General features: G+C 33.0%; 1 protein-coding gene across 1 annotated transcript; it reads right to left on the reverse strand.

Moving 5' to 3' along the window:
• Window positions 1-2,969: 2,969 nt before the first annotated feature.
• LOC139488641 (uncharacterized) lies at window positions 2,970-22,238 on the reverse strand. Its single transcript, XM_071274432.1, has 3 exons — window positions 22,090-22,238; window positions 20,949-21,437; window positions 2,970-5,024 (listed from the first exon to the last, which is right to left on the reverse strand). Exons 1-3 carry the CDS (start codon window positions 22,136-22,138, stop codon window positions 4,480-4,482), a joined length of 1,083 nt encoding a protein of 360 aa, XP_071130533.1. The 5' UTR covers window positions 22,139-22,238; the 3' UTR covers window positions 2,970-4,479.
• Window positions 22,239-25,637: the final 3,399 nt, after the last annotated feature.

Here is a 25,637-nt window from a genome sequence, read left to right on the forward strand (position 1 = left end):
CATGGGTACAATGAAAAGCCGTAAGTCAAAAGAAAATCAGATAATATCTGACAAGACCAAAGGGAAAAAGAACAAGTGTACAACGCACTGCGAATAAAACTAAAGTCTTCATGATTAAGAAAAAAGGAATAACACATAAATCTGCTGTGAATTCTTATAGTGACGAGCAATTCTGGCAGATATTAAATCGGTAACTCTGTGGTTGTCGTTTGTCGTTTGTAGCTATATATTAAATTTGTTTTTCGTTTATTGTTTTGTTCATAATCAGGCCGACATCTTTTTTTTTTTTTTTTTTATTCATTTAGTATATTTGTCATTTCGAGCCTTGTCTAAGCTTACTATGCGGTATGGGATTTGCTCATGGCCGTACGGTGACCTGTAGTTGTTAAATTCTACGTCATTTGGTTTCTTGATTATTTAATTATCTTGTCTACAAATATAATTAATGATTACGTGATTATATTGGCCAACAAATTGTGATTATGTGATTACTTGGACACCCTTATGAAAGGCCTCAACAATGAGACATTTTTCCAAAAAGATTCTAAAAAACGTTTAAGCTGTTATAGGTAATCGTAGGACCTTTAACATTATGGATCACGGAGATTTCTTTTCAAGCTACAGGTTTGCAAGATTGTCAGATTTTGCAGAGATTATGCATAGGGAAAAACATAGTGTGCATAGAAAACTTGAAACGATAAAATTTTTAAATAAGGTGTCAAAAGATAGCTCGTATTAAATACGTAAAGAAAAATTGAAATGGGGTGACGAAACTCGTTTACTGATTACAAAACAAAATAGATCGATGTACGTTCCGTTATAAAAGTAAATTATTTGAGAAAATTATTTTCCCTTAAATGGGTAAGTTGGAAAAACAAAACATATTCTGCATTTGTAAAGCAGTCATGACAAGAAGATCAACACACAATTTCCTTTATTAATAAACGAATTCCATACATTCCTCATAATTTGCATATTTAATAAGATGAGCATCTAGAACGATTGTTTCGTCTGTTTTACGATATAAGATGATAAAAAATATTCGTTCTACTATGACACAAAGGTATACTGGCCCTATATTGCCTAAAATAAGGTACCGCGCAGTAAAACACTACATAAACCACTAATACCCGACTCTTCCAAAACAAAAACCAGACTGACAAACAAAACAGTGACAAACAACGACGAATAACACATGGTCCAGATAGACGTCACATGCTTGGTACACGCAATACATATGGTGGATTTCAACAGTTTTGCGTGCTAACAAACATCTTCAGTGGCAGATCCAGAAATGTTCATAAGTGGGGGCCCACTGACTGACCTAAGAGCCGGGGGCCCACTCCAGTCACGCTTAAGTGAATCCCTATATAAGCAACCAATTTTTTTCCCAAGAAGGGGGGGCGGGCCCCATGCACCCCCCTCCCCCCCCCCCAAAAAAAAAATCCGAATCTGGCTTTTGTTTATATAGACCATGTGTCGTACGACTGAAATACACAAGACAAAACAAAGGATGACCTGCGTTTCACAAAGAAAATGCACTAAGAAAATTGATCGTATGTCATGACAATTCAGTATACTTTCGATCAATTGTAGTTGAGAATTGAGAATGGAAATAGGGAATATGTCGAAGAGACAACAACCCGATCAAAGAGCAAAACACAACCGAAGGCCACCAAGTGGTCTTCAACACACCGAGAAAAGCCCGCACCCGAAGGCGTGCACGTGCTTCATCTGGTCCCAAAACAAAAATGTGTACTAGTTCAGTAAGATTTTTAGTGAAACGCAGGCCTGCAATTTGAAGCTACAGTTGGACAGGATGACCACTAAGTTATACAAGGATACAAGATTAGGAAATAGCACATAGATCGGAGATCAGGACCAAAATGATTGGGCTCGATACTACAGAAAACTATATAGCTAGCTAATGTAGTAACTGGTATTGGATAGATACAGTCGTTCAAGAAACAAAACACAAACCAGACACACCACTCCTATACCAGGTTTCATGAAGTCTCCTTCTAAAATTTAATTAAAGTCGATAATAGATCATAATATTTTTGGGATGTAACCAAATATTTGAATAGTCGGACCATTTGGGCGAAAGAATAAGAAGACTTTTATCAATCTAATGTTGAACCTATAAAGGGCATCATTTTACAACAATGATAAGCAATATGATTGGAAAAAAGAAAAACACTATATGATTGGAAAAAGAAAAACAAGAACCTAACATAATTCTATCATGTTATGGACAGGATCAGAGCCTAACACAACATGTGTCTTATATAACTATTACAACATATCTCATAATAATAGAATATTATTTTATATATTTTGTTTCCACCTGGATGTTATTTCATATATTTTGTTTCCACCTGGATCTTATTTCTAAACACTGAATAATATAATTTCCGAGGCACATGAGAGTTGGTAAATGCTCATTTGTGAACAGTCAGAAATATTTTTTATCCTTGGGTAATTCTTTAAAATTAGTACAAAAACTGTTTACGTTATCCATACTAATTTTCTCTGTTCATTATATAAAGGACAACTTACTGTAAAATGGGTCTCATCTTCAATAGAATTTGATCCATGTGATAAGCAGTGATGACATAGACGCTGAGCTCTCTTTATGTATTTTTTACTATATCTATCTTTCCCAATTCTAAGATCATGATCACTTGGTCTCATTTTACATATAGCTCTTCTTATATTAAATCTTTCACTGATAAATAAGCCTCCTTTACGAAGTCAGTCTTGAGGTTGAAATAATTTTCTAATTTACTATTACCTTGTGATAAGGTATCAGATCTTTTGACCAACCAAACTGTTTTAACACTGTTACAAAGTTTACATTTTACAAATTTTAATTAATCTATTGAGCTTTGTATTCAAATTTTGTATATCAAGTGATTGAAGTACATATCTCATAGATGAATACCAACAATTAATGTTTCCTTCATCTAAAATTTTATTACAAACATAAGCATCATAAAGTAACCCATCATCCAATTTGTTAAGCCTGTGTACATATTTTACCATAGATATAATGACAGATAAATAAAGACTGAGGTAATCTTGTAACCTTTCGATTTTTTCAATGAATTTGCAAGTATATCACGTCTATTGCTGTTGAAATGTTTTGTTTTCACGTCACTCCAATTCTAAGTGTTTATTGGTCATAGCTTCGTTTATAGTAAGTCATACACGATGAAAAAGGATTCGCAGTTTCATATCAAACTTGTGAGGCAGGACCGGTCAACCATTCCGGCGCTATATACAGATTTCATCTTTGTTGTCAAATCTCAATTTTTCTGTGTAGCCTGTGTGGACTGTTGTTTGTCTTTTATGTTTTCCTCTTTGTCATGTGGTAATGTCTTAAACTTGTTATTTAGATTGCCTCCTTCATATCTGCTTCTAATTTTGTATACGGTATTATTAAGTATTGTTCTACTTGCACCGTGTTTTTTTTGTCGTCTGCTGACTGATATTTATAAAGCGTGCTTCAAGTTATTTCGAACTGATTTTAACGTACGTTCCTTCAGTTGGCACAGTAGCATATAATTTTTGGGAATTAGGTTGCTCTTTTTTATACCGTACTTAGGTCAGTGTATTTAAACACTGTGATTGGACAAAAAAATACGGCTGAGAGATGAAGCAGGTTTAGAGAAAAAAATGAGTAATTTACATACATGCAAAAACTAATTGTTTCGGATTTTTTCACTGCATGGTAAAAGACAAAAAAGCACTAATGGTCTTTCAAATTGGTTTACAAAGATAGTAGAAAACATAAATGACCATCATACATATTCTTATTTATTTCTGAATATTTTAATGAAAGTGCTTCAGTTGACTCTGTATGTAGGTTTTGGGCACAGGGGTTTATTTAATGGGTCAGATGAGGTTTTGTAAAGTAGGATGGCGCCCGCCATTGACAGTTAAAGCCCATGTGTTCTGGGTCAGTTTTAGAAACAGGTGAAAATTCAAAAAAAGGTGTTATCATCTATATGGCTCAGATCATGCCACATTCACTCCACTGTTAGAGATAATAACTCAAAGAGAATTGGCGAGGCTTTCTGGGATTCATAATTCATTTAGAATTCAAATGGCCCATACATGGTTGATAGCAATTACCTCACACAATATGTTTACAGGTGTAAACGTAAAAAAGAGTGTGAAGTATTGAAAACAATAGTCATGATTCAGCCGTTCAGTTGTTGTCTTACTTTGTTAGTTTAATATCTTTAAGCTCTTTTTTGTCTGTTAAGAATTTGGTTTACTTGTCAAAAAATTGATTTATATATATACAGCTAGTTTAGACTTTGGACGGTCATGAGCTTGGTGTACAGTATAGACACTTGAAATGTTTTGAAGACCGTACGATCAGCTTCTTTTGCTTATCCAATTATTAAATTCTTTGAGAAACATACATTTGAAAAGTTTATATCCCCGTTATAAAAATACTGACTGCCACTTTTATTTCGCAAGGTAATGAACAAACCGAGTCATATCTGATAACACTAAAAAACCAACCCCAATTCCGATAACAATACTCCCCAACCATCCCATTATTTGTGAAGAATTTCTATCATCCGGTGCACATATTTTCTTTGCTTGAGCAGCTTTTGTAGATTTTGGATCGATTTGCAAAGCTTGTTTAAGTTCTTCAAGATTCTCAGTTAAAAATTCCAATAGTTCATCGTCAGAGAGATTTTGATTGTTTACCTTTGAACATGGACACTCACAGTTGTAGTGATTAATGGAATTACTAGGTTGGTTCTTCGTTGTCTGCAAAGTTGTTGTTTTGAGTAAGTCGTCTATTGTGCCATTTCCTGTTGATATTTTCCCATATGTTGTTGAACTATATGTTAAACTCTCGGTAAAATTCTCCGATGACAAATCGGTTGTTCTATCTTCAGAGTTACTTCCACTTAATGTTTTTGTTGTTCCAGTGAATATTTGTGTTGAATAACTGCTTTTGGTGCAAAGAAGATCTTCGTTGATGGTGAATAATATGTTCTCTGTAAGATTAAAGTTAACTTATTTAGTTCGAGTAGTATATGTACATGTAAAGAGACCAGGATGGAAATCTGCAAAGGCGGATTTAGGGGCGGGTCAAGGGACCCAGGTCCCCTTAACTTTAGTATCACTTCATACGTTGGCTTGATAGGGCCTCGCTTATTGGAAATCATGGATCGGCACCTGCATGGATCTTTACTATTAAGAATAAATCTGTTTCTTCAAATATTTCTATTATTTTTTTTTCAGAATTATAATTAACTGTAGTTTATAATGACGAATGTAGTAGTACGGGATACTGTCACAGCCAATAATACATGAGCAAGTCCATTATTCACATTCTAACTTGAAAAACTAAAATACAAACTTTTCCATTATTAGTTATTCGGTACTAAACGTTGAATAAGGAGTAATAAACTATTTAATTTTTCATTATTACAAAAAATAAAAAAAATAAAAAAAATGCAAAAAATATAATGGTCGTTCTTCAGTGCGGTTTTTAATGTATATTAAATGAACTTTACTTTGTGTTCAATAAATCGTTCGGTCCTTCAAATTGCTCCCAACTATAATATTTGTGCTTTTTATGCAGGGTTATAAGCTTTCGATCGACATCCGTGTAAAAGGAATAAACATCATTTAACTTATAAGCACTTAAAATTGATATTTACACAAGGCTACAGTTTTCGAATGTTCAGATTTTAATTTACTATATAGATTATAATATTCCGTACATAATGTCATTGCCTCCTTTACAGAAGTTTACTTTTCTTGTTGTATATCTTTTGGTTTCAACTCTGTATATACTATTGATATCCACGTCCAAAACATTTCATTTAGGCTAGTTATCTCACTTGCAACATACGTGTACCAGAGACACCCTTGTTTACTTTAGAGCCCAACAGATAAAGATCAGGGAACCAGTCAAACCCATTCATTTTGAACAAGCTAAGCCTTAAATTACTGTGAGTATTCTTGACTCTCTTAAGAAAGTTCTTTTTTGTTTCATTTTTAAGAGATTACATCATATTTAATTAGTACCAAACTGATGGATAAAGTATATTTAAATTTGTTCAACTTTGTACATGTATTATTGTTGAACAAATAACTTAACTTGATAATTCAAACTACTGTCATATGATTGAGGAAGAGCTCATATTCCAATTTATACTGCACTCGTTCTATTTGAGCAGTCAAAATGCGTTGACTGTATATTTCTGGGTGTTGCTAAACCGCGGAAACGGAAAACGGAACGGAAACGGAAACGGAAAGAAACTTTTATATAGACGGAATTTAAGGGGGGAAATAAAGAAATATGATCAATAGATCTTGTCTTGCTGGTAATTTTTACTATTAAAAGTTTTATCTTTTTACCATATATTTCAATATAACAGGCGAACATGCAAGTGAGAAAATTCGTCAAATAAGGTCGATAACTCCTGTACGAAGTCATTTGACTGTTTTTACGTTATGAATTCTGCAAAATGTCTTAATTACAGAATATACAAATCTGATTTTTGTTTTGAGAAATATTTATCGTTGTTACCATCTGATCTAAGAATGTATTTATGTAAATTCCGTTGCCTTAGTAATAAATTGCCCATTGAAACGGGCAGATTTTTTAATATTGATAGAACTGAAAGACATTGTAATCTTTGTAATGCTAAGGAACTTGGTGATGAGTTTCATTACTTATTCAAATGTACCTTTTTCAACAACATAAGAGCTAAATTTTTACCTTTAGATATATGTAATAACCCAATTGTTTTAAAATTTAAAGAATTGATGAATACATCAGATTTATTTACACTTACTGGAATAGCAAAATTTTGCAAAAGTGTTATTAAAACCTTTTAATACATGTGCTTAATCATGTTACTATAATTTGTACTTCCTGTCAAATATCTGCATTAATTATATATACTATTATTGCACCTTTGTTAACCATGTTGTTCTAATGTAAATATGTTCACACTTTTATTGTTTGTTAAAAATGTTGTACTAACATACCCCATGTGGGGGCTTTAGTGAAATAAAATGTCTTATGTCTTATGTCTTTATGTGAATGGACAACAGGTAGAGCTTAACATTCTAATAAAATTGAGAATAAAAACGGGGAATATGTCAAAGAGGCAACAACCCGACGTAAGACCAGACAACATCCCAAGGCCACCAATTGGTCTTCACAGCGAGAAAATCCCGCACCCGGAGATGGCATCAGCTGGCCCCTAGATAAAATTGTGTGCTAGTTCAGAGAAAATTGGCGTCACACTAAACTTCAAAACATATAAATGAGATTAAATTAAAAAATATATACAAGATTAACAAAGGCCAGAGGCTCCTGACTTTGGACAGGCGCAAAAATGCTGCGGGGTTAAACATGTTTTGTGAGATCCAAACTCTCCCCCTATACCTCTAGCCAATGTAGAATAAAGAAACACATATGAAGCATACGCACAGTAAAACTCATTTTAAAAGTCAAATGTCAGATATTAGACATGTTTTTCACATCAGGTCTTCGCTATTCATAGCGTTTCTTAATAGACAGCCCTTGCATTTTATCCCTATGTTTTAATGTAAGCCATGTCGGCTAACTTGGCTGACAGGAAGGGTTATCCAACACAGTTTTAAAATTAGATACACCAATGGTAATTGTTGCAAAGTTTAACCAAAACTATCAGGCAACTCCCTGAAAGACATATGTTCAATACCATTTGGCCAAGTAATTTCAGAGACTGAGTAATTTTGTAAAAGACGAAATCGGACGACGAACGCCAAGTGACGAGAAAAGTTCACTTTACAGGGCTAGGTCAAATAAAAAAAGAACTCTCGCAAAGTATACCACTAAAGACTAAAGCAGGTCTTAGTACCAGCAGAAAACGACCATGACAGAGCAAAAACATTGGATGAACATTTCACTATCACTATCAACAAAGACATCAACTAAATCTGCACCACTAAATAAACCGTTACACCGAAAAAGGAAAGACATACACATTTGTAACTACTTACTATGGGCGAGAACAAAATTAGGAATATGGATTCAATTCATAAAAAGTATGAGGGCCAGCCTATCGTTTCACAAAGATTCGTACGACTTACGTTTACGATTAAACTTACGTTAAGCGAAAGATTTTACCTGCGAGTGTTTCACAAAGGTGATCGCAAACGTAACGTAAACGTAACGTAGACTTACGATAATAATGGAAAAGGGGTGCTCTCTTTGACAGCCGCGTTCATGTCTATAAAAAGAATCGTTCTTTCAAAACCAGGAAGAACATTCATACCATCGTATTTTGAAATAATTATCAGTTTTTTTGTTAGTATAGTAATGAGGTTTAGTGACTCAGAGGTAAGCATGATAAGTGTCCAATCTAATTTTAAGAAATTTTTTGCTTTGATTTTATTAGAAAATTGACTGGCGGAGGTTGTTTTTTTCATGCACGGTCTGTTTTTGCTATTGTTGAAGAATGATGAAGTCATACAAAAAAAAAAAAAAAAAAAACAGTTACATTCATTTGGACTTTTTTACTAGCAATTATAAGTATCTTTGAATGTTATTTATGAACAGGTATAAAATGTGTTAAGCATTGTAAAAGTTTCTTGTGCGTGTCTAGGTTGTTTTTTTGTCAAGGAGAAACCCACTGGCAAAACAACAATCAATTATGGAAATGTAAAAAGTATATGCATATTTTTATTTCATATTTTACAACGCTATGCGGTGCATTTGTTATTGTATCAGCCAAAAAATATAATAGTCATCAGGACATTAGGAAAGCATAAAATAGATAAAAGATGTGGTGTGATTGCCAATGAGACAACTCTCCATAAGAGACCAAAAATAACAAAGAAATTAACAGTTATAGGTCACCGTACGTCCTTCAGCAATGAGCAAAGCCCATACCGCATAGTCATCTATAAAAGGCCCCAAAATGACAATGTAAAACATTTCAAACGAGAAAACTAACGACCTGATTTATGTAAAAATTGAACAAAAAACAAATATGCAACGACAACCCCTGAATTACAGACCGACATGGGACAGGCACATACATACATTTGGCGGGTTTAAGCATGATAGCGGGATCCCCCCATTTTTAACCTGGGACAGTGTCAAACATAACAACATATGAACAAACTATAAAAATCAGTTGAAAAAGGCTTAACTCATCAGATGGACTAAAATTCATCAGATGGACTAAAATACAAGTGGACGTGGACGGGTACTATCATTATATTTATTAGTATTATTTGAGCCTGGAAGCAATTTTTAAGCAAAAACAACTTAAGCTGAGATTGATGTTCGGGGTGAGCCAAGGCTCCGTCTTGAAGGCCGTACTTTGACCTATAATTATTAACATTAAATACATTTAATAAAGTGACCGCTGATTTTTTTTTCAATAAAATCAGTGGCTAAAAATTACCCGTTTTCCTTCGATTTCCTTACTTAAAGAAACATCAGTATTGCTGGATCCTGGAAGCAATTTTTATGCAAACAATTATTATCTGTATTTAAATCTTTTTTTGTTAGAAATCAAACTGGTAAGTTAAAAAATACATATCGTAAAGCAAGATCATAAAACGCAAGATTTTTTTTTTATTGAGGACCTTGAATTTCAATATTATTGAAAGCTGAAATGACATGTACATTTTTTATATTACTACAACCAGGGACTTTCTATAATAGTATATACTTAGTATAGAAAGTTCTTGCTACAACGAATGGGAGTGTTTATCCACTAAAGTATTGAACATAATACTCTTGTAAGATCGGGAGACAATAACAAAAATGATCCAACAGCTGATTCAGCCGGTAACGAATTTCCGATATCATAAAAGATTCCAAAAAAAAAAGGGAACTTCCTCTGCTTAATTGAGCCCCTAAATAAATTTGAATATTGTAATATGTGTTCTCGTACAAAAACTGAATAACACTGAGACGGACGGCTACATGAAAAAAAAATTAAAGAAAAATACTGAAACGGTTCACTATCGATCAAAAAATCGGAAAATCACAGATATATCACGTATCATGATACAGCTGTTCAGGAAGCTGGCTTGTCAGGTTTTGGATTTTTTTGTCAGATTTTCAGAATCCTCTGGTTTTATCCATTTGAATGCCTTGAAAAAATTTGCCCGGTGACCCCCATTTTTCTTTTTGAAATTCTTAAACATGTATAATGATAAACCGATAATCTGTAAATTAAAGTCTTATACAATTTTAATTACTTTTTAACAGTTTTTGAGAACTTTAACTTGTCAATGATAAAGCTATGAAAAGTCAAGAGAAAATATTTTCCCGCTAAAATTTCAATGGCTCATATCGCGAAAACAAGCACGATGACCTATATATTTTTTTTTGCTCTTTGGATTCCTTTATTAAGGTCAAGTAACAGTAAATGAACGCCGTCTAGCAGATTCCGCGAAATCTTGCGACGTTTTGTACGAATTACGTCCCTTTGACCAGATTTTGCAATGTTAAAATTTCAACCGGCGACTTTTCAATGGGACAACGGTAAATCTGACGGAAAGTATGTATCTTCTAGGAGAATGAACTTGTTTGCTAAAATTGAAGAAATGCTACAGGATTTTGAAAATGAATATGAAAACAGTCATATGAAGACGACCTTCAAAACGAAAATCAGGTGTTTGAGTTTGGATATCTGCCGACCAGTTAAAACAAGTGTGAAAACTGTTGATCACTGTTGCTCACCATTATTTCTACATAATTGTGATGAGGAAAAACAGTGCGGTCTCGACAGTATATTGAACTCTGACACAAAATAGTACTTTTGATGTCATTGTTTACTTAAACTAACCAACAAATATGCAGAAATGAAACTTCTGGTGAAAGGGAAATATATTTAGACCAGTTTGAGTCGAAATTCACTTGTCTATGAGTTTGCGTTAAAAATTCAGGATTAATGCGCTTCATAGTACACTAGTTTAAGATTTCAAGAAAACAGGGAGTTATTTTGGTAGTACATGTGTTTTCAAGATCAGAAATTTCATATAAGACTTTAAACATTGGTTGAAAATTGGCATGTAGAAAGGTGATACATGTACAATTCAGGATATACCTGGATCCTTGAAGTTAAATTTAAGGTAAAATATTTAGATAGCTGTGAAAATTGCAAGATTCGGTTGAACAGATAGGGATTTTTAATTGGTGGTTTGACACATTTATTTTCGTTTTCCTCCCAAAATAACACAAACTGAATAATCATAAGAAAAGATGACAAATGCGACTATACCTATATAGAACACAGAGGCATGATGATTAATTCATTATAGAAGGAAGAGAAGCGACACACACAATTAGGTCTTCTCGTTTATTAGTATAGATACTCTAACTTTTCTTTTACAGTACTTTGTATATCCCCATCCCTGTTTCATTTGAATTATTGTCAGCTTATTCGAATATGAGCATGTTTTCTGGAACGTTTGAAATAAATGCAATTCATCTAATGTTTGAATGTAAATTTACACAATTATGTAATTATAAACATTTAGCATGTTTTAAAAACAGGAAGAAATGTTTATAAGTGCAACACACGGTATTTTTGGACAAGAAATCAATTTTCTTACACTTTTAAAATTCAAATGAAGTAAAACAAGAAATCAATCTGGTTGACGCAACAATGACAATCTGTTACACAGAATAACAGTGGTGCATTTCTTTCCAGTGGGTCTCAATCAACACTGATTTACAGAAATCTTGGTAAGAATTTAGTCTTAGATGCTTGATTTTTTTATTAGTTGTTATTGGCTTTGAACAAGCTGTCAGTAACTGCGTGTAGTGGCGGATACAGGGGGGGACATGAGGGCGTACGTCCCCCTTTTTGCTTGGACTTAGACTAGACTTCGTAAACTTTGCCATTTCCCGTGTATTTAATTTTTATGAGACATTTCTTTTCATATACAAATTTTTTTTCGCCAGTATTTACTGATTATTTCAAAAGTAAAACTACAAAAATACTGAACTCCAAGGAAAGTTCAAAACGGAAAGTCCCTAATCTAATGGCAAATTCAAATGATAAAACACATCAAACGAATGCATGACAACAACTGTCATATTCCTGACTTGGTACAGGCATTTTCAAATGTAGAAAATGATGGATTGAACCTGGTTTTATAGCGCTAAACCTCTAACTTGTATGGCAGTCGCATCACAGTAGAGTGATTCGGTATGGTTGAGTTGACCAGTTCGTCGAAAAAACGTCACTCAGTCATTTTGAAATTTAAATTACAGGAACACAATTGCAATTCTGAGCATGAAAAATCATGACACCTTCAAAGCGACAAAGGAGTGAGCAAGAACGTATTGACTTCTATTTCACAATTCAACCAAAAAAAGTTATACTCTATTATAATCTCATGAAAAAAGTTCCACATTAATATTATTTACCTACGAAATTATGTTTAATCCCAAACGCCCGCGCCTATCTTAAAATAACATAGCTGAATAATTATCCCCAGTCAGTATAAGCTGTTGATAGATTTAAAGTGCAAGGTTCGAGCCATTGTTTGAGGAGGCAGTCTGAGATCTGAGAGTCTGGCCGTATTTAGATTGAAAACAATAATCTTGTCCACTTTTTGGCTAATAGAAACGAAAATTTCCAACAGAATAATATAGCATTAAATGAACATAATAAATAAAAAACGGGCGTATTTTGTTCGGGACGGGGGTTTGCATAAACTGATATATCGAATACTTTTATCAAGATCAGACTGCAACCTGCCTGCTGGTGTGGCCTTTATGTCTCCATTTGTCGACCGTCATTCACAAATTCGTTGTCGTTTCAGACTCATTCATAGCCTTTGGTTAATTTTCAATTGTGTTGGGTAAAACATATCAACCAAACATTTGTATAAAAATTGCTTGTTTGTCTTTTTTAACTCGTGTCGCTCGCATTGTAAAATTCATCGAATAGCGCGGCGTGTATCTTGTTTACAATAAGAAATCTGTGAGTTTATGCTAACTTAACATACAACAAGCGAGAATTTTCCATGTCTATTTTTTACTGACAAGTCCCACATCAAATATATCAGTTCATAGCTTTTGACCCATACTATAATTTTATGATAGACAATTTATGGGGAGAATACAACATCAAAAATGTCCAACTCTTACACTTAACAGCAACTATTAAATATACATGCCCCACGTCAAGAACCGTTTAAAAAGTGCATTTTACACTTATTTTATGATTTTTAGCCAAAAAAAGGTCCCAAAATTTGTTCGACTCGCTCCGCTCGGCAAATTAAAAAAACTTCGCCCCACTTTGCAAAATCCTGGATCCGCCCCTGTATTCTATATGTAGTATGTCAAAACTGTCCAAACAAAAACCCTATATTCACTGGGAAAAGACATCGTGTAGCAGGAAATAAGCAGAATGGGGGGCAAGTTTGGGACATTAATACTAAACTTAGTCTTGTACGGTAAGACTAGATATCCCCTATTTTGAAAATTATCACACCATTCGGAACAATTAAAAATATTTTCAAAGTAGGGAAAAGGAAATGAACCACATCAATTAATACTGGTCATAAATTATCCGCTGCTGTCAGTCAGTCATATAGATGACACTAAACTATAATACATTTAAATTTTTAACCTTCTTTACAGTCGGAACAATAATTTAATATTCATACAACAGTTTTTAGACTATAACAAATGAAAAATAAACAAAAATGATGTTTCACGACCATTAATCCATCGCTACATTTTGTATTCTGACGTGTTTGTTTTTTTCTAATGGTGTTTTTTTTCACGTCCGCAATTTTGTTGAAAGTTTCGATGTTAAAAATAAAACACAAATCTTTTTAATAGATACATGTATAAATAGTTTATGGTTTAAAGAGTTATACATGGAATATTATCCTAATAAAAGAACATTCAGTGGATCCACAAAAGAATTGTCTTACTAGTATTGATTCGTATGGTTGTCTCCTCAAAGGAAATTGTTCTATATAAAAATTATATATATATGTGGGTAAAAATTAACCGAATAAAAAATAAAAATGTACCCTGAAAGTAGCATCTCAAATATAGAATAGAACTGTTCTCAATTCTATTTCACTCATAAAACTTGAAGGTCGAGAACGAGATTATATCGATCATCTCTATATCATACTACTACTATATACCTACTAAAAAAATAGGAGGGGTCCTGATTTCGAAATCCCGGACTTTAAAAAATGAAATCCAGAGGTCCCGAATTTAAAGTAATTTAAAATAAATCCCGCCATTCCGAAATTCGAAAAAAGAATTCCCGGATCCCGAAAAGATTAATTCCGAAATCCCGTACTTAAAAATACCCGATCCCGGAGTTCCGATCCCGGTCCTCCCCCCTCCCCACCACCTCCCTCATTTGTGTGGATGAACTAAATAACAAAATAAACATTTACAAGTCATGTCTCAGCCTGTGTGCAATTGTATTTTTTTTTTGTGTTTTCTTTTGCATTCTTTATGATATAGTATTGATTTTGATTTATTGCTGATGTTTAACGACACGTTTCTCTATCTTTGACATTTTTCTTCTAGTTTAGTATATTTACCACATGTATCTGCTAGCATCCGTTTAATTCGAAAATGCTCAAATTAGAATATAAAAACAAATGCCAAAAAGTTTGCACTTGTAATCGGGAAGGGGTGGGGGTCAATGAAATGTTTTCAAAATATTTTAGCAATTCTGTATACAATGAACACACTATTTTTTACGTGGAGATGCATACTCAAGAGACAACCTACCGTGCGCTGCCTATACAATAAAAAATTGTAATATTTTGACACAGAGAAAATAATTTCGCTCGGGCTCATTTCTTAAAAAGTCTTAAGAAACCTCAAATTAAAAAAAATAATGCATATGCTTTTATTTTTATAACTAAATGGATAGTTTTCATTATGTGCATATACTTTTTTCTTAAGAAAATTCTTTAATTTGTTCATATTTAAAAGAAGTTTACTTTATTTTCATTGCTTCCTTCCAGGAAGCAATTCCCCGACATATTTTCCGTATGCAAAGTGACCTCAGTGTGACCCATCTCGTAAAAATCCGGTGATTGCAATACGCATGAATGTCCTTAAAATAAACTATTATCTGATTGTACATGTTAAATACATGCTCAATATTCATGCTTTTTGTTGATTGTTGACAAACAGGTGGCAATCGTTTATATTTAAACTTCGGCTTCAAAACACGAACTTTAATTACCTGCCATATTTTCACAACAACACTGACCGATTGAAAAAAAATGACGATTATACGAAATTTATGCGAAAAAAGGATAAAATCGTGCACAGAAGACTGGTAAGTTTATGACGTTTGTATGCATTAGTTCAAGAGTTGGAATAACATTATTTTTCACTCGTTTATTATGACTTTAAGATCCCAAATTCTAACTTTCAACATGGTTTCCATATCGGATTTTGTCCATATACACCATTGCCCTATTAGGTTTCTTTTACGTTTTCTTTCCATTATACAAGAAAAGATATAACGAAAATCGCCAATGCAGAACAACGCAACAAGATACACCACAACACTCATCTTGATTCAAGGCATTCAAAAAAGAAAACAGAAAAAAAGGATGCAAAGGATTTCCCAAAAAAATTATTACTTCACAACCTATTTATAGAATCAAGGCCGATGTCAATCTTTTTTAGTCCTATATTTAATTTTTGTTGTTGTTGGATTGCTATCTTATTTTTTTTGAAAGAAAATTCGAACAGACTATCCTGAATCGCACGAACGACGTACACATGACTTTATCAAATATTTCAAAAACATAGTCTCATCATCTCCTGGTAATTATTTCAATACATTATGCTTTAAAATCTGTTATTTTAAATTCATTCCTCTTGGGTTTTTTTCTTGTGAATATGTGTTATTCTATATAAAACATGCCAATGTAGATTAAATAACCAAAAAGAAAAGATACATTATTAGTTCTTTATTTTTCCGTTTCCGTTCCGTTTTCCGTTTCCGCCGTTTAGCAACACCCTATATTTCTATGTCATATAAGGTCACTGACCCGATATCACTTTTCCTCATGAATATTTAAATAGAAGTTGCCGAAATAACATTTAATTATTCATACGACCTCTTCAACCTGTTCTTGTTTCCAATGCATACAACGATGCGTGGAACGACTCAACCTTGTTTCTTTTGCAATTATTGGAAAAACATCTTTCATTTATTAATATTTTTTGTTTGCAACCTATAAATCATTAATTTGTTATGCTTATGGTTGCTATTTTAGTCCATACTCAAATGATTTCCATCGAGTGTAGGTTTCAACAGGTAAATGTACATTTCATTGTGTTGAAAATTTCTCCGTGAGCATGATATGAGGCCTTTTTAAAGGGGATTTCCCCAAATATGTTAATCAAATAAATACCCTTAACGCATTAAACAACAATTGAAAATGTTTTTTTTTTATTGCAGTATAAAGACAATAATAGTGCATTGACTTGACATATCAACGATATAAGGATTCGGCCCGAAACGGGGAAATAGCTCGGCACAGCCTCGCATTTCCCCGTTTCTAAGCCTCATCCTTATATCGTTGATATGTACGGTGGCAGAATGCGGCCATGAAAGAAAAAAAAAAATTATGTTGTTCCCTCAAGATACTATGTCGTTCCCTCAAGATGCTATGTCGTTCCCACAATATAGTTATCTCGTTCCCTCAAGATACTATTTCGTTCCCTCAAGATACCATGTCGTTCCCTCAAGATAGTTATCTCGTTCCCACAAGATAGTTATCTCGTTCCCTCAAGATAGTTATCTCGTTCCCTCAAGATACTATGTTGTTCCCTCAAGATGTTATGTTGTTCCCTCAAACCGTCAAATCCAAAATTGACATTTCGTAACGAAGGAGCTGCCATGTTGACTCGATGAAATCAAATGCAATAGATTAGAAAACAAAACAAAACCTACCTTAGAATTCCATTTTAATACAATATTATACGAACTTCGATGGTTACAAAAAAGTTTATATTTTTGTGACATTGACTAAATATTTTTTTTATACTGCAACTTAAATTAGTATATTGATTGCTTTTAAAAGCGTAACATAAATATCAAGCTTATTTTCATCCCTTAATGAACCCCTGATTGTAAAGAAAGTGTTCCATGATGAAATTGACATTGCACAAAATATAGCTGTGTTACTATATTTAGGAAATAAACAAAACTAGTTGCAATACATTAATTCTTTTTATTATGCATTCGAATAAGAATAAAAGTTCTTTTGTCTTTTGTTTTATTACAATTTCTAATACAATAAAATTGGCAAAACGTTTCAAAGTAGGTTCAAATACATGTGGATTTACGTGGGAGGTATATTGTAACATCCATTATTATGTATATCTCTGAGTTTGCGCTGAGTATAGATATATCGAGAATTTTCACACAATGTTGTTTACAAAGCGAAAGAAGCACGTCATATTAGAATATCAAATTTGTTTTACTCCAAAGTAGTAGGTACCGCTTGCGGTGGACTTTTAGTAGGCCAATTTGTTAGTTCAACGGTTTACTAGATTTATTTAAACGACTTATTTTGCTTGTAGATTTCTCCGACGGTAAATTTATAAAATTTTAAGAAGCTAAAATTCCAACTCTCTAGGTAAAGTTGAACTTACAGGGAAACTCCGCAAAAAATGAAAAATTGATATTTTGTTCATTTTAAGCATAAAAAAACCAAATGTTCATAATAAAAAATAAAAAAAAACTTTATTCTCTATGTAAAGAGATCAAAATCGATTTTTGAAATTCACTATATATCAGTTCTCGGCGTATCGCCATCTTGTCGGCATGTTCGATCTAAAAAGTCACGTGATATCTATAAACCACAAAGAACAAAATGAATGAGGGATTTACCGACCGTGCGTTAAAAACTCCCATCATCAATCGGGGATTACCGTAGACGACCATTCAGTGTCAAAATATCTTGTCAAGCGTACGGTTGTTCTGTCCGATAAGGTTATGACAAAAGTCTACATAGTTTTCCTAATCCCACAAAAAAAAAAGAAGAAAGAATTGTACAAGACATGGTTTTACAACCTTAAACTAACAGCAACTAGTTACATCTATAGCAAGCACAAGTAGGTTTGTGAAGACCATTTTGAACCATCTTGTTTCGAGGGAGATTTATTTGATGGTAATTATATTATTTTTATAACACAATAACCTAGCAGTCAATATGCCGAATCAAAATAAAGTTTTACTTACTTACTTTCTGATAGCTATAGTTATCAAATTCTTATATGATGAGATCTCATTGATTAAAAAAAATAAAGATTTGATGAGGAAGAAAAGTTTCAACTTAAGAAAGACAAATGTAGAGTTCTTGTAACAATCACTGATTTACAAAAGATTTATTTGTATGCCTCTTTTATATAAAGTGCATTGATTTATAATTTAATTTTGAATGTAGCGCGTCTTCTGATTGGCTGACGTTATTTTGTTATGAGCCCATAGACATAATTTAGTCATGTGACCGTGACGTCATCAACGTTTTTTCATGGTTTTCTACGGTTTAAAATGAAATTTAGAATTAAATTATAAGAAATGACTCAAATATTTTTTCTGTCTAAAAATAACACAAAAAATGTGGTGCACACTGTTAAATAACCCGCTACGCGCGTTATTCAGTGTGCACCAAATTTTTTATGTTATTTCTTCATAGGCAGAAAAATATTACAGTCATTCCTTAAATATAACGAAAAGTTCCGTATTTAGACAAGATAATTCTTAGCATTAATAAAGTTATACGATAAATATATATATATATTTTTTACTTATGATATTTAACGGCTACGTATTGACAAGGAGCAATGTTAGGAAGAGGTTTTAGCTGGGACATAATATGTTGATATACTCAATAGTATAATATTTTAAGGTTATAGAGAACTTCTCAATTTTTTTTTATTAAAAGAGTTTTTTTTTTTCTTATCTTTAAATTATATCAAATTGATACGGGATCAATTCGGAACGGTCTCTTATAAAGACACTTTTAATGTGTGACACTATCTGATATGTTCGGTGAAAAATGTATAGTTTTTCTTTTTAAATTTTATTTAATACGTTAGCTTATCATATATATATATATATATATTTGGGCTTCCTACCGAATTGATAATAGGTATGTCAGAATTATCGATAGATGTCGTGTCAGAGCGACACATTCAGTTAGGTATTCCAAGGACGTATATTAGTCTACCTTTGGGTATTCGAGTGACATCCTGTCGACTAAAAATTCGTATTACACAATTATATAATTCAGGTTCATGCATGGCCTCTTTATTGAGGCACACGGTGTGCACAGGTAACATTTATTGTACCACATATATTTGTCTCAGACAAATTTGGCTATTTTTTTAGGTCCTTTCAAAAAGATCTTCATCTGTTTGGCCATATACAAATCCTTGGCTTTCTAATATTAAGATTTAGGCGTTGGTGCTGATGGTAAATCAAGAAAAACGATTCGAACATACAAAATTTATATAGTGTTATTTTCCAATTTCGATTGCCGACTAGTCTAAGTAGTCTTAAGTAGTAGGCCAACTAGTGTATCCCTAGTGTGAGCTAAAGGTTGTGGCATGATTTAAATCCCATGACAGCACCTGACACCAAATTAATCTTAATTGACTAGGATGGCCAGCTTTCATGCCGAACTTCCTTAATAGTGCCGAAACATGCGTTAAACATCGATTTATCAATCATTTGCGTCGTATAATGCATTCGTGCATTTAGAAAAAATGCAGCTTCATCAAGTAACTGCAAAAAATACACCTTAAAGATCATGACTGTCTTTATCATTAAGGTCATCTCGAGTTTGTTTTATGCTCGAATGTTTTTCTTTCTTCATGATTTAAATGTTAAACAGTTGGGCACGAATGTAATTGATGCATATGGATATCGGACGATGGATATAATTATTGAACTTCATTCTTCCCGAGATAAAGCCAACACATTTCCTGGAGATAATAGTCTTTGGAGTTTAGTATGGTGTTCATTATCACTGAACTAGTATACATTTGTTTAGGGGCCAGCTGAAGGACGACTCCGGGTGCGGGAATTTCTCGCTACATTGAAGACCTGTTGGTGACCTTCTGCTGTTGTCTTTTCTATGGTCGGGTTGTTGTCTCTTTGACACATTCCCCATTTCCATTCTCAATTTTATTATTAAAGAATGCTTTGAATTTCTCTCAAATATCGCCAAAAGTTGTATAATTTTATTTAAAGTTGCAATGTTTTATTTTAAGTTGACCTGGAAAAAATACCGATTCTTTGCATTTTCTTTAAAAAATCAGATAGTTTCGATTCTGTATTTTCCGTGTCATTGATATAATATATTAAGTGGTACCGTTTTTGTCTTTTTATAATGGTATCACCATTTGTTTTTATTGGTCATACCGGTATTTAAATAACCGAACAATGAAATTTCGGCACCGAATGCAGTTACATATCTTATTTTCGATGTTTATACATGTATGCTGTTCATCGAGCAGCATTCAACACTATATGTCGCTTTTTACAAAATTTTCCTTTGATCTTACTTACTGTTAATTTCCTTTCTCAGTCCAGCACAGTAGAGTGATATGCTAACAATTATTGCTAGAAATTAAGGGCGCAACGTCGTCATATGTAAAAAAGCGATAAACAGATTATCATTGGTCATCTAAAGTCGAATGCTTTTCGAACTTTCGCCGTACCGTCTCAAGCGAGAAAACCAATGTCTTTGAAAAAGCCAACGATAATCTAGAATTATCCATTTACGTACCTGTTACCGAAAGGCATTACAGAATCGTAAACATATCTAGTGTCATTAAAACTACGTGCTCAGAACTTTTTTTTTTATCAAAACAATACATTCAATATTGTTATGAATTATAAAATACATTATCAATAAATTACCTGAGTCAAATATCCATTCATTTGTGTGCCAAGATACATTCTGACGAACGGTTAATGCAATGTAGTTAATTACTATATCCACCAAGTTTGCCGAATTTATCTCCTCTTTTCCTATTTCCTTACCCCTCCCAAAACAAAAGCTAGAATTCCATGAAACCCAAAACCAACGAAATTCATTACAGTCAAGTATACCTGTAGTATCTGCATCAGTATGATCAAAAGTCTGACAATTGTCATCAGTAATATTGTCTGGACAAATCTTAGAACACTCTTCAAAGGCGCAAATTCTAATTCGAGATTTGGTATTTTGTTCACGTCCAATAATCAACTCGTACGATGGGCGAAAATCTCTTTCATAAAATAGTAGTCTTGCTTGTTCACATGCCCTTACAGAAAATATAAGTTGTGATTGATTGAAATCTGTTATTGGCTCGTTGTTAAGTATTGCACTGAACCAGGCCGACCCGGTACAAACTTTGATCTCTGACCCTTTAAGAAAAACAGAAAGTATGTACATATATAAAAACAGTCGCATATGCGATAACATGCATTGTTTACATTGTTTACATTTGCTAGTTGTTTGTTATTTGCATAAAACAGCAAAACCGGGATTTGCAATTAGATTAGGAAAAATGATGTACACTCCCAAGTAATAAATATAATAGTCAAGCCTTAAATGTAAAATCAAATAGTAGCTGTATTATACACTTTTCAATTCACAACTGTCCAACATTGCTTAGACGTCGTCGTATTTATAACCGTATAGAAAATATGATTGGACATTATTTGCTAGTACGTTATGTAAAACTTCTTCTAAGCTTATGTATTTTCAAAATGTTCGACCCGCTAACGGTAGTTAATAGTTTTTAGTGGCATAATTAAACACCACCTTTTGATTTTTAGTTTTCTGTAAATACTCAAACTGAGGGTTTTACCCCAACTAAAATTGACATTTTACAAGTTGGGGTTATATTACAAGTAAGTAGCTAATAAAAGCTTTATTGCCAAAAAAAAATCAATTCACAAAATCACGTACATGTTTCGTTTTTTCTCTCCTCATCGGTAGCTATGGCTTTTCGAGCAGCTATGGATTCAATCATATGTGTTTTTTTTCTTCTCTTTAAATGTTTACAAGACTCACCGAATGCAATTTTACTAGAAAAAAGTAACAATCCAACACTGAATAGCATTTCGTTGTCCTTGTAGTTTCCAGTAATGTAGTTATGTTCCAATTCGCTTGATCATCTAAAAGAATAATTTTTAAACCGATAGAAGTTCAGAACTTTAATAATGGGAAGATGCACTTTATTTTACATATTTATTTTAATGTTGTTTCTCTTACACTTGAACTTACCTAAGCGAATGAAAACACTTTGCCGAAATCGACCTGGAGCCAAAAGTGACTAGATAAGTACATTAAAAAAATCAATGTTTTTTCGCCGGGTATTTCCTGTTTATGTATGTTTTACACAATTAACGAAATAAACGTTTGTATCAATATTGCTTTTTTCTAATTTTCAGGATATGGAAAGTAAATATAAAACAAATATTGGTGCCAACGTTGAATACGTTACTAATGTAATACAAATAGACAGGAAATATGAAATAAAAAACATCGATTATCTTTTCTAATCTGCTAAAAAAAAAAGTACAATCACAAAAATACTGAACTCCGAGGAAAATTCAAAACGGAAAGTTCCTAATCAAATGGCAAAATCAAATGATAAAACACATCAAACGAATGGACAACAACTGTCATATTCCTGACTTGGTACCGGCATTTTCAAATGTAGAAAATGGTGGATTGAACTAGGTTTCATAGTTTTTTCTAAACGAATCTTGTTTTATAGTTTTTTTCTAAACGAATCTGGTTTTATAGTTTTTTTCTAAACGAATCCCTGTTTCGGAGACTACAATAAACTAAATGGCCTTTTGATGTTTAAAACAATGTCATTTACAGTGAGTATTTTCAAACATCACCGCACGACAAACGCAGCACAAAAGTGAAAAGCTGACTGGACTCTCGTCTCACGTCTTTTTAAATTTTGGATTTTTTTGGGACTAAAACAGAAGAGAATGATATCACAGGGACATTCAAACTCATACTGACAACGCCATGGCTAAAAAAAGGAAAAAGACAAGCAGACAAACAATAGTACCCAAAACACAACATAGAAAATTAAAGACTGAGCAACACGAAACCCACCAAAATCTGGAGTGATTTCAGGTGCTTCGGAAGGGTTTGGCACATGTATATAGTTTACTATCGTTTATACCCGAAATTTGATAAAAACAAAATTTCAGGTAAGGCATTATCCATTTCTTTTTTTATTCTTCGTGGGTTTATCAGCGTCCCCAACGGCGAAAAGGCAGGTCTAATAACTCATTAAAACGTTCGAAAGAATCGAATAAAAAAGTTAGTCTAAAAAAATATTTCCCAAAACGTTTATAACAAAATTAATATGATATATTTCTTTACAAGCCGATTCTTCTTATGGCATTTCTCTTTATTTGCGTGGCGTTCCTGATTTCAGTTCACGTCCAAAACAATCAAATGAAACGTCGCGAAGAGCATGAGCTGGCTAATAAAAAATCAGAAGGTTGGATCTTCTTTTGAAGTCCATCGCCTAACATTTAGACTTCTTGTCAGATTTGCTCTAAATACTTTGGTTTTTGAGTTATAAGCCAAAAACTGCATTTTACCCCTATGTTTTATTTTAGCCATGGCGGCCATCTTGGTTGGTTGGCCGATTTACTAGACACATGTTTTAAACAAGATACCCCAATGATGATTGTGGCCAAGTTTGGTTAAATTTGGCAACGTAGTTTCAGAGGAGATGATTATTCTAAAAGATTACTAAGATTTACGAAAAATGGTTAAAAATTGACTATAAAGGGCAATAACTCCTAAAGGGGTCACCTGACCATTTTGGTCATGTTGACTTATTTGTAAATCTTACTTTGCTGAACATTATTGCTTTTTACAGTTTATCTCTATCTGTAATAATATTCAAGATAATAACCAAAAACAGCAAAATGTCCTTAAAATTACCAATTCACTCAAGTCAAAATTAACCAAATCATTCTTAAGAGTAGACAAACAATTTGGTGAAAACAGTTGGCTAAAATCTTTTACGGTTTTAGAGATAAAGCGATAACAAGAAAAAGGGAACACGGGGAGATAACTTCTATAAGAACAAGTGTTCGGTGACACAGGGTGAGTTTTGAAACCCCCATTACTGTACAACATCATTGGTTAAAAATCCATTCGATATGTTGTAAGACAAAAAAGCATCTCTTACGGCAGATGAAAAAAATTAATCAGAAGAAAAACAAATGGTCTTTCCACGAAAAGTGGAAGTACCTAATCAAAAACCAATTGTTCTCTAACCAATTGTTCAGATAACAATTGAAGGTCTTTCCACTTCTTGCGATTCGTTTTGATATGTCATTTCCAGTGTCAAATGATACCTTAATGAACACTGATTAAAAATATATGGTTTCTATACAATTTGGTTTAAAATAAGGGAGATAATTTGTTATTTCCGGTCTGAAAAATGTCACTTCCAGTATTATTTGATAGTTTACTTGACACTGATTCCAAAAATATTTGATTCTGTATACTTTTACATCAAATAATTACAAAACGAAGCTTATTCCTGTCTACGAAAAGTCATTTCCGATTGGATTTTCAAGGTCATGTAAATTGCAACCAAATGAAAAAGGTCTCATGGGTTTATCGTGTTCAAATATGAAGTTAAAGGGGCACTAGCTACGAGATATATAAAAAATCTAAAGTTTGATTTTTTTCTGTTCAATCAATAATGAAAGTGAAATAGTGAAATAACAATTTGCTTTTTGCAGCCAAAAAGGTTCAATTTTGTCAAATTACGCTAAGACACATTGATAATTAGTAATTCACTTGCAAGTGAATGAGTTGACCTCTTTAAATCCGTATTGATGTGAACTTCAATTTAACCCCTAGCTAGAGATTGACAACGCATGCATTGTACGTGTACTGGTTATTTAAAGAAAAAGAATGTCAACAATGAAAGTGAAACTACGTCAAATCATTTGATTACTAATTCGATGCACATAAAATCATTCTTATACGGTTAAAAACAATGAGAAACATCTATTTTTAATCTATAAAATAAAATCAAACAGACCTATAAAAATTCAATTGCATGTTTTGTTTAATCTAGTCATGTCTTTATTTATGTTTACATCGCTTATATGGTCATCTGAGGTCAAATCGATAGGTAATTAGATTTCGTCTGGACTAAAATACACACGAAACGAACCTATATATTATCTACCCCATGCTCTGTAAACTATTTATTTTAGAGTTTTGATAGTTTGGATAAATGTTTTACATGGTTATAAATCAAATATGGGAATTTGAGTCAAATCGGTGACCCTGAATTTGACAGGTAGTGCCCCTTTAAGGCAGAGGTCAAAATATAGAACATCAGATTCAACTTTGATCTCAATTTCAAGGTCATAAACCAAGGACCTTAAATCAAATTACCCATGATGGTTATCATACTTGATAAATCAGTCATACCACCATACATGTACATTTGAATATAAAAAGGGAAAAAAACTCTCTTTTACGGTCAACCTACCTTCGTAATCAAACATTTATTTGTTACGACATGTCGCAACTAACAATTTAGTTAGATTAAT

The sequence above is a fragment of the Mytilus edulis genome, chromosome 9 (genome assembly GCF_963676685.1).
Source record: "Mytilus edulis chromosome 9, xbMytEdul2.2, whole genome shotgun sequence".
Taxonomy (NCBI): domain Eukaryota; kingdom Metazoa; phylum Mollusca; class Bivalvia; order Mytilida; family Mytilidae; genus Mytilus; species Mytilus edulis.

What these genes read in the sequence shown, in the direction of transcription:
- LOC139488641 (XM_071274432.1), bottom strand. Translation starts at nt 22,138, where the DNA reads ATGCTATTCAGTGTTGGATTGTTACTTTTTTCTAGTAAAATTGCATTC. An exon ending in TTCTAGTAAAATTGCATTCG is followed by an intron (nt 21,438 to 22,089) that starts GTGAGTCTTGTA and finishes TTTTTCTTAAAG; the next exon opens with GGTCAGAGATCAAAGTTTGT. An exon ending in TGAATGGATATTTGACTCAG is followed by an intron (nt 5,025 to 20,948) that starts GTAATTTATTGA and finishes TTAATCTTACAG; the next exon opens with AGAACATATTATTCACCATC.